Source organism: Bos indicus x Bos taurus, chromosome 14 (assembly GCF_003369695.1).
Source record: "Bos indicus x Bos taurus breed Angus x Brahman F1 hybrid chromosome 14, Bos_hybrid_MaternalHap_v2.0, whole genome shotgun sequence".
In the NCBI taxonomy this organism is placed as follows: domain Eukaryota; kingdom Metazoa; phylum Chordata; class Mammalia; order Artiodactyla; family Bovidae; genus Bos; species Bos indicus x Bos taurus.
In genome coordinates, this window is record NC_040089.1 from 60,530,497 (window position 1) to 60,541,042 (window position 10,546).

The window sequence follows — 10,546 nt, forward strand, 5'->3', positions numbered from 1 at the left end:
ACTCTTCACATGAGGTGGCCAAAGTTAATGGGAGGTAAATTATTCTGTACTAGGTTTGGGAAAAAATAATTAGAGACATTGATGGAAGCTAGTTCATTCATGACACTCGTAGTAGTAATACAAGGAATAAACAGAAACGTAGACTTAGAAGTGGTAGATCCAACAGAAAAAGTGAAAGGGTTAGTCTCTCAGTCATGTTGGACTCTTTGCGACCCCATGGACTGTAGCTCACCAGGCTCCTCTGTCTGTGGAATGTTCCAGGCAAGAATATTGGAGTGGGTTGCCATTTCCTTCTCCAGGGAATCTTCCTGACCCAGAGATTGAACCCAGGTTTCCTGATAGACTGTATTTAAAAGACTGACTTTGCCTAAGTCTTCCTCCTGTTGGGAAAATGTTTGAGGCAGCCAAGATCACCACATGATTGGCTTTATCAGTTCTCTATTTCAATTGTTGGGTGTTTTGTTGGCAAAATTAATGTCAGCGTCATTTTTTTCAGAGTTCACCATCAGTTTTGTGAGTTAGTTTCTTAATATTTTCTTCTGATCTCAATTTTGAAGGTATTTTAGTCCATGATTGCTTTTACAATAAGTAATAGTTGTCATTATAATATGTTGTTCTGAGTACTTATGATCTGTCAGGCACTGTACTTGGTATAATTAATAGTTTTTATTTTACTTAATCTGAACAGCAAGCCATGTGAGAGATAGCATCATCCCTGTTTTACAGAGTGGAAAATGACTCTCAGCAAAATTAGGTAAAATTTCCCTGGGCTAAGCAGTGAGGAATCATAAGAGCCAGGGTTTGTGATAATGCCTTCCAGATTCTCACTATACCATGGGATTTCAATAGAACAAGAAAAAAGAACATAATTGTGAAACCCAAATCATGGGGAATCCATTATTTTTAAAAGTGTTAATGTGGAGAAAGTATCAAATAAAGTGGATAAAAAGAGGTTTGAAGATTGTGTGGAGATGTTTCAGATCTTTTTTTTAAATCTCCATTAGGCAAAGATAATTTTATAGAAGAAACATATCACACTGAAGGTAAGAAAAAGAGCTGTTAAGAATCCTAGATTTTATGTTCACATGAAGTAATGAGAGCTTTTCCCTTGGTTTTCATTTAAAATGTTCAGACTTCTCCGTGAGTGAGGATAAGAGTTTGAAGGCAAGCAGGAACTGCGCACACCACTTCTCCTGCTCACCTGTTATCCTTCCCAAGAACATTAATCACTCGCCACTCTGGACTCCAAAGCACAGATTGTAGAGAAATGCCAGGGTTTCTCAGTCCCGGAACTCACCTGGTCTCCTGGCTAGAATGTTAGTTCTTTGAAGAACTTACTTTGTTTATGCCCAATACTTGCTATCTAGTAGGTGTTTGATAAATAGACGAATTGCAAATGGAAGGAACAAAGACTATAGTTTCAGAGGCCATGGACAGGAATTTAGATTAATTTGCACAGAAGATTGTCCAGTGCCTTGTCCCAAACAGTGGGGTTATCTGTAAACTTGATTTCTATCGATGATTTTATGACTTAATAAAAAACTTAGTATCATGCTGTGCAGCTGTCACTGTTAACAGATATTAAAAGGAAGTCCAAAGGAGAGAAATGACATTTTAATGTAGTTTGACAGCTTCAGGAAATTGTTACTTTAACATTTAAACAGCGGATCCTTAAGGGAAAAAAATTAGATCAGGAGATGAAATATCAAACTTTATTTGATAAACATAATAATAAAATATATATTTCAATTCAATATAAAAAGTCACGTATGGAAGAGTACTGGGGGATTCAGGGAAATAAAAATAAAAGAGGAAGAAAAAAAGTACATTGTCCCTGGTATCTGTAGGGGTTTTGTTCTCAGAATCGGCAGGTACCAAAATCCACAGATGTTCTAGTCCCTTAGACTGTTGTCCCTTTCTATCTGTGCATTCAACCAATGATGCATATGGGGGCCACTGTAACAGCAACTGAGATGTTCGAGAACATTTTGAAAGAACAAAATCAATTCACATGTGATTCATTCTTTACCCCCCTCCAAAAGCTAGCTCTTTAGACTCAAATGGTTTATTATTTCTAGACTTTTTGTGTGTTTAGAGTGTTACATTTTTTTACCAAAGCTTGGAAGTATAGACATTTTTCCGATCATCCCCTCTTTTCTCAGTAGTAAGCAACCCAATCTCTTTTGTAAAATAAGAGTCATGTGGCATTTTCTGAAGAAGCAGGAATAGCTGCATGGAGTCATGCATGGTTTCAGAATACTGCTGCCCAAGCTTTTAAACTGGCTGTACCTTTGCATCTATACACATAATTTGCCATTTAGATACGATAAAATTGAGTGAATGGCTGATCTAATCTTTGAAATGGGTGTCCTCCATTTCTTAAATGACAGTTTTTCAATGTCTTTCTCAATGTGGTAGCTCAAGGAAAATATTAATAATTGAAGTCATCATCAACTGCCATATAATTCTAATTTTCCCAGATGGATGGCTAGTAATGAATAAAGTAAGTAGATCTCTTCTTACTTACACTTACAAAAGGTGAGCTGTATATTGGAGCCACATGTATGTATCCCACCCCAGCTCCTTATTCAGTGATGTTAGTTTGGTAGCTTGAAATCAGCCATGGTGGGAGCATTTACAGGACAGAAAGAGGCACGTGCATTAAGTCAGGGCTTTAGGAGTGACGAGAGAAAGGGAAGGTGGGTTGTCAACATTTACCAGCAGATCACTGTGTACAGAGACTTTCTAAATGCTTTCTTTTCATATTTCATCTAACCATTTAACACTCAGTAAATATTTGCTGAAAACCAATTAGGTGTTCACGTTGTTCTGGAGAAATAGCTCACAGAGTATTTTGAACATTAAATAGAAACATTTGGTGGATTATAAAACATTATCAAAATGCGAATTTTCATTGTTATAGATCACCTCTATTGAGTCTAGTGATTCACCATCCCTTGGCAAGCTCAGTTCCATAAGGACCTCTGAGAGCCTCAGCGTTCATGAGGTACTGAGTACCTGTCTAAATTCACCAGCCAGGTGTGGATTTTATTCTCAGACAGTCGCTGTTCCAAAGGAACAAATGAACTGCTTGGTGTTAGGTCAGCGTCTGCTTTTGGTATTTGGAAGTTCTGTTGTCTTTATTACTATTTTAATATCTTAGCCTCCATGGTCAGCATTGTATTAGGAACTCCATGGAATTCAAGATTCTTTTCTATGGTCTTGCTCATCAGAAAATCTAGCATCTTGGCATTCCACTCTCTGCAGACAATACAGTTAAATTTTCTATCAACTTTAAGTTTCCTCTTTCCCCTGATCAGCTAACTAAAATGCAGTTATGCAGGTATAATGATTACAATTAATATTTATTCTAGCACTGCATATTGTGATATAATTCTTTTTTGTCTTTCTATTAACTCATCATAGTAACAATCATCATTAAATACTGTGAACTCAAACTGAACTCTCATCTATGTGAGTAAACCACCAGCACCCTGCTGGGTGAGGTGCCATCCGTGTTTCCTGTATTACTTAGGATAGCCTTTCAAACTGTTTTACTCTCAAGCCCTTCTATTTGGTTGTGAATACATCAAGACAGGAAGAACTGCTGGCCTGGGCTGATCATCTAATTTTGACCAGCCTGTAACAGGGCGGAAAGATGCCACCACCCAGGTCAGTCTCCCAAAGCTGTACATTCAGAACCCTAGTCTCTTGAGGTGCTCCTTGAGAAAGGTGTCAAGTGATCATAGATAATGCTACCCTCAGGTGATTCTATCGCCCGATATCATCTACAAAGTTTGAGAAAAAAAAAAGTCCCGCAGTCAAGAAATCTTTCACTTAACAAATGTTTATTAAGCCCCAGATGCTATTTCATCTTCCATGTGTTGGGTATGATACAGGTACAACTAAGACAGCAGTTCCTAGGCTCAAAGAACTGTAATCAGCTATAGTTTGTTGCTGCTTAAGTTCTCATTCTGTTTGAGATGCTAGTTACGCCTCCCTGTGAGGAGGTCATTAGCCATTTGGATAAAGGAGTCTGGGATTTGGGAGAGATTGGGGCTGGACACAAGATTCAGAAATCCTGGCATATATAAGATTTAAAACCACAAGTCTGAGGCCACCAGAGAAGAAAGCAACCTTGAGAAAGAGCTCTGGGGCTGTCAACCTTCAGAGGTTGAGGAGGGTAAGAGCCAGCAAGAGAGCTGAAGAAAGCTGATGGGTGAGGCTGGAAGACAGCCAAGAGAACACAAGAAGAGAAGAGACCTACTTCCTTTATTCAACCCAGAACCCTCTGATGCTTCATCCTGGCCTTTCTGTGAGCTTTATGCTGCATTAACATCCTCTAAGTAATAGGTGTGCCCTTAGTTGGGAGACTTGGGATGGAGTCCTGTCATTACTGTACTCCTCCTGGATACCCGGGAAAGAAACCCGCTTGATTTGGATTCCCACTCCTAGGACAGCCTCTGAAATTATGCCAGATGCTGGTGCCCCTTGGACAGTCTCCAGGACACCCCTAGGGCATGCCCTCTGAGGGCATGCCAGATGCCAGTGCCCATGTCCAGGCTGAGATGGAGACTTGCCGTTTGTCACCAGAGAGAAGCCACATGACTGCTTTTCCTGAGAGCTGCAGTGTCAGTCTACTTGGAAAACAAATGGGCAACTGAGCTCTGGAATAACGCAGGGACAGCTTCACATTCCGCAGCACCGGCACCGTCACCTTTCCATTTCATCAGAGTGAACATCACTGAGGTTCTAAAATGTACACAGAGTACAGTGCCCCGGGCGATAAACAGTACAAAGATGAACGAGACCTGGGTCTAGCATTAAAAGAGATTATGTAACCATGTCCGAGGATAAGAAAAGATGAAAAGGTTGAAAGGACTACAAGGCTTGAGATCAGAACTTTTCTTTGATCCCTGTCCGCTTGTCTATACAGGGGAAGGCTGTGACCTGTGGGGTGGCAGAAAACTCCCCAAAGAAGGTCAGTCTGTGCCGAAGTGGCCGTTGGCCATGGCCATTCTGGTGGGAAACCGGTCCCTGCCCATCCAGAGCCTCAGCGGCAGATGCAGAGGGAAGCTATGTGCAAGTGACACCTGGCCAGTCGGGTCAGAGCTGTTGGATGGGCAGTGTGACCACAGTGACCAGCCAGGCTGAGAGGGGCCTTGTGGCCTTGCTAGTACAGTGACTGAGCAGCTGGAAAGCAGTCTTAAGACAAGTGCAAAGGGCAAGTGCAACCTGGGGAGCAGCTCAGTGGTGAAGCAGAACAAAAGAAGATGAGGGAAACTGAGTCAGCTCTGGCCAGGACAACAGACGCAAAGAAGAGAGAAGCTCAGATGAGGGATCTCTTCCCACCAACACCCTCCACCCTCGGTAGGGACTTGTCAACTATTTACTGAATACTCGTTATGGAGAAACAGAGCAATACACTGTCCCTGAGTCTGCTGGAGGAGGCAGACTATTACACAAAACCAGAAAGTGGTAAGCAAGATACTCTGATGTGGCAGGCAGAGTTAAAGCTTCCTGGGCTGACGATTGTCTGGGCTGAGTTACTGAAGGTCCATTGCAGATATTTAGGTAAAAAAGAGGGTGGGCATGCCACAGTGGGAGAAGACATGTTCCTGGCAGAAAGATGTTAGGAAGGACCCTGATTCACCTGGTTTGAGTCATCCCTGAGCCTGCAATTAGGTCCAGGGAAAGGATCCTTCAAGGGACCAGCAGCCAGCTTGTGGAACAAGCCCTCTCCTGAATGAGGATGGTAGGGCCCAGACTTGACAGCCCCATTTAAATCACCAGTGTTGTCCCTAAGGAGTCCAGGAGAGACCAAAAAGTACAGATGAAAACCACAGACAGAAAGGTTTCAAAGGAACTGTTGTGGGAACCGGGAGGTGGGAAGGGGAGCTGATGAGGAATACACAGCACAAAGGCAGGTGACACGGATTATCTGCCCACCGATGTCATTTTCTCCAAGGGCTGTGAAAAAGCTGATGATTGAACTGAAATATGCCACGGGTTTTGCCAAGTGCAAATAACCACTAGAAAAGAGAAAGACGTGAGACTTTAGATTGTCGGTAAGAGAAAGGTTGAAGGAAGGTGGAAACAAATCCTGGTTTGCTTGGACGGTCCTGGATTATGCCTGTTCATTATGTTTAGTACCCTTTACGCACTCAGAATGTCCCAGTTTAGATGGTAAATTTATGATCACTTTAGTTTCAAGTGTGCTTCCCCAGTGACTCAGGGGTAAAGGACCTGCCTGCAATGCAGGAGACACGGGACACTCGAGTTCAATCCCTGGGTCGGGAAGATCCCCTGGCAAAGGAAATGGCAGCCCACTCCAGTACTCTTGCCTGGAAAATGCCATGCAGAGAGGAGCCAAGAATTGGACAGAACTGAGCACACTCATGTTGCAGGTTGTGCTGCATGTCTTAGGTTTTTATACATACCGCTGGGCTTGGAAAGAACCAGGAGAAGGAAAAGCCTGGAGACTTAAGACCTGAAAGGGAGATTGTGATCAGAGAGTGGGGAATTACGTGAGTGTAAAGTTTCAGGTGTTGATGGGCTCCAAGTAACCATGATGTCCAGGGGCTGGGTGGCAGCCATGAGAGGTTGGTGTTTCATTTCTCTCTGTCGATGTTCAAGGTGATGACAGGATCCAGGGTGAAGGAAGGGACTTAGCTGACAGTGAGCCGAAGTGGAGGTTCAGCAAAGCATTCCATTGGACACAGGAAATGGACAGAGGCATGGACTTGTGTGCAGAGGTCAGGGGTCTTCCTATTCACTGAGTGATCAGCTTGCTTCAAATTCTGCAGCTGTAGGGATGGTCTCCATCTTGTTCTCTGCTTTATCCTCTGTGCCTGGGGCTCGTGTGTACTCAATAAATATCTATTGAATGAATGAAGAAAATGCTTTGTATCTGGGAAATCTCATGTGCCTGGGATGTGGGTTTTATTCCCTCCATTTCATAGGTGAGTAAGTAGGCTCAGAGGGGCTTATTAACTTGCTAGTTTCCTGTAGCCAGTAAATGGCAAAGCTATTATTCAGACTTAGACCTGCCTTTCTCTAAAGCCCACACTGTTGATCACTATCAGATATTAGTTTTGATGGTAAAAATAAGACAAACATACACACATACATACACACATACATATTTATTTGTTAAGAGCTTATTATACACTCGGCATTATTCTAAATGCTTTATTTACATATATTTAATCCTCTCAACATGTAATTCTCATAACCAACTTATAAATTAAGTGCTGTTACCATCCTCAGTTTACAGCTGAAGCACAGTAACGTGCCCAGGCAAGCTGGCTCCAGAGCCCATGCCCTTAATGATGGTGGTTTACAATTCACCTGACCTGTCAGGGAATTTGTTTCCACACTGATGAAGAATATAATTTACTTCTTATGAATCCCTTTGTTTAGATAGTCCTGATTTCAAAACTCTGGTCAAACACTGAATTAACTCTGGCTGAATCCAGGGTCCCGCTACCCAGTTGGCCAGCAGAGAGGTGTAGATCCAGATGGGAAATTCTGTGGAAGGCCCGTTACAAGCAGAGACGATCAGGAAAATGAGGAGACGTACACACAGATTGCTAGAATCTGCTAGAATCTGCCGCAAAATGCTGGAAGTCTTAAGACATGTACAACAAAGAACCCTGGGGACACAGACACCTGGGATTGAAGCCACGAGAAAAGATAAAACATTTGATAAGCCTGTACGGTGGTTATAGAACCCAGTGTGGGAGGGTATGGTAGAGGTCCCAGAGAAAGTTGCGGTGGAAAGAATGGTGTTAGCATGTGTTCCCTGGGCCTTTGTCTGATGCAGTTTAATCCCAGCCAGAGAAAGTGGGCTGACACAGGTACCTGCAGTCGCTGGGAATTTCTGTGAAAGGGTAAAGAGTACGAGGCACATGATAAATTCACTGCCTCGTTTTTGATCTCACAGTTCATTTAGATAGCAGAACTTAGCTTTGAATTCAAAAAGTCAATAAACCACAAGAGAAAAATGAAATGCTCTCTTTCAGACTTGCATACCTACCCCCGTGAAGCGCGAACCCTATAAAGGAGAAGTCATCACATTGACATCCAAAGAAGACTCCACACACGGGACCAGGAAGCAGGCCCAGCCCTGAGCCACGTGCTGTGGGTAAGGGACGGTGGGCACAGCAAGGTTTCCTGCAGCACAACATATGACATTGCTGCTGCTAAGTCACTTCAGTTGTGTCCGACTCTGTGCAACCCCATAGACGGCAGCCCAACAGGCTCCCCTGTCCCTGGGATTCTCCAGGCAAGAACACTGGAGTGGGTTGCCATTTCCTTCTCCAATGCATGAAAGTGAAAAGTGAAAGTGAAGTCGCTCAGTCGTGTCCGACTCTTAGCGACCCCATGGACTGCAGCCTACCAGGCTCCTCCGTCCATGGGATTTTCCAGGCAAGAGTACTGGAGTGGGATGCCATTGCCTTCTCCAACATATGGCCTTAGCCTATCTCTTTTTTCCTGAACGGTTGAAGAGTCCAAGATCAAGGTCAAAGACTTCCAAGTGACTTAAGATTCAAGGATAGTTTGGCCAAAGGGCAGACTGATAAAAGACCTCTTGACGCAGAACACTTGGGTGAGCCTCCCAAGTTGAAGAAGGCCTTGAGCTAGCTGGAGATTTATTCTCTGAGATGTTAGGGAACATTGCACAGAGGCTTGCAAAACCAGATATAAGCAAGAGGCTGGTAACACAGAGGGCCCTGCTGTTGAGGAAGGTTGCTACTACTTAATACCAAGAGTGCAAGTTTATAGTCAAAATGTATAAACTGATTAGGACTTTATCTGGAAGTAATGAATCTTCCTATTGTAAAGGCAACCATTTCTAGAAGCTAGAATGAGTGAAAAATGAATCGAATGTTGCTTTAGGTGTAATTTTTCAGGAAAATTATTTGATAGTATATGATAAGCTTTATTTCACACTTAGTTTTAGAATAATATTACAGATATGGTCATTAAAAAAAAAAATTTGAGTGCTTCATCAGTTTTCTCTTTTTGCATTCAAATCTGTCCTCTTCAAGCACCTATGATCATCATCTTTGTCAATTTTCTTTTTCTTGTTTTTTTTTTTTTAATTATTATTATTTTTTCAGTTGTTTTCTGGTCCCGCTCTGCCAGGTACCTATTTGGTTGGGCTTTGCTGTGATTTAAACATTTCTCTAACATCATTTCTATTGACTTCATGAAATCTACATGTTTTGTTTTGCAACTTCACTAGCCTCCATGTTTTTTTTTCTTTTTATTGTGTAATATAGATTCAGATTTGCAACATGTCACATCAGCAAAAGATTACAGAAGAGGTTGACATGACGGACAGGGAGAGGTGTTTGTGTTAATTAGGGACACTGTCTGTCAAAGGATTCATTTTACATACAAATCCAGTTAGGCATTGCTGGTTTGCACATTATGCTAACCTGTGCTTCCTGACATAAACCCTGAGACTGTGATGGGGTGCTGTGTACTCCCAGCCGTGTTCTCTTTCATTTGAATGTTGTTAAGTCTTTAATAATGCTGTGAAGCCAACAGTTCCAGCTTTGTTGTCATTTCCTGATGATTGGAATTATTCTTCCAATCCAAGAAAATTGTGTTAAAAGTTCAGAGGAAGATTAGCAAGAGGAAGACATTCTGTTGAATGGCGTAACATGCTATTACCAGCATTTGTAGGAGCAAGATTGGTGTTTACTTTGATTATAACATTTCTTGGGGGTTAGGCTTCGGTTCTGCATCTCTTTGTGAGGGAGAATGTTACACTCATTTCCTTTTATTCTGTTCAAAGGTAAAATCAGAGAAAAGGATGCTGCTGTTCCCATCCCAGTTAAATGCTGTCAACCCGTGGAGAAGCAAGCCTTATTTCAACTCCCTAAGATCCTTTTGAAAAAATAATCTCTCTAGGCTTCTTTGATTTCCTTTCAGAAGCAATTGCTGTCTTTCTTACTGTGACTTTGTTGCTGTGTAAGATTGAAGATATAAATGAATATTATTGTGAGATAAAAAGTCAGTGTGAAAATTCATTGACGATACTTTAAAATGTCATCTTTGCTTGTACCAGATTTCTTACTTTGAATTTTTAAAAATCACTTTCCCATTTAAAGTTTTATAATGACTACATTTATTTTAAAATAGCTAACTCTGTGATTTTACATTCTATTGTAATTCACAAGCATTTAGATCTTTAGTATAATTAATAAACATTTAGATCTTCATTTTATATCCTGTTATCCAGTCATGTGTATCTTCTCCTAACTAATGGGATTGGGAGTCTGGGAGGTTGGTTTTGATTCAAAAGCATAATTTCTTGAGAGACATCTGCTTCCAAACTCTTGGAAATCAGATTTCTCAGCAAACCCCATGTAATCAAATAGAATACTCAACCTTAGAATACCTCCAACGCAAATTATCCAATCACACCAATGAACACAGGATTTGAGGGCATTAAATGGAATCGGTGTGGCTGAAAGATGCTACAATGAAACCTTCCCTCCCCATGCTTCCTGGCCTATGCTGTGATCCTTCA

At 41.7% G+C, this 10,546-nt stretch overlaps 1 protein-coding gene across 1 annotated transcript in view; it reads left to right on the forward strand.

Moving 5' to 3' along the window:
- DPYS (dihydropyrimidinase) overlaps positions 1 to 10,240 on the forward strand; it is a 99,537-nt gene extending 89,297 nt beyond the window's left edge. Inside the window, exons 9-10 of the mRNA XM_027561340.1 lie at positions 8,025 to 8,146; positions 9,809 to 10,240. Of these exons, the coding sequence (XP_027417141.1) occupies positions 8,025 to 8,132 (108 nt within the window). The 3' untranslated portion in view covers positions 8,133 to 8,146; positions 9,809 to 10,240. The remainder of the gene's footprint in view (positions 1 to 8,024; positions 8,147 to 9,808) is intronic.
- The last annotated feature ends 306 nt before the right edge of the window (positions 10,241 to 10,546 follow it).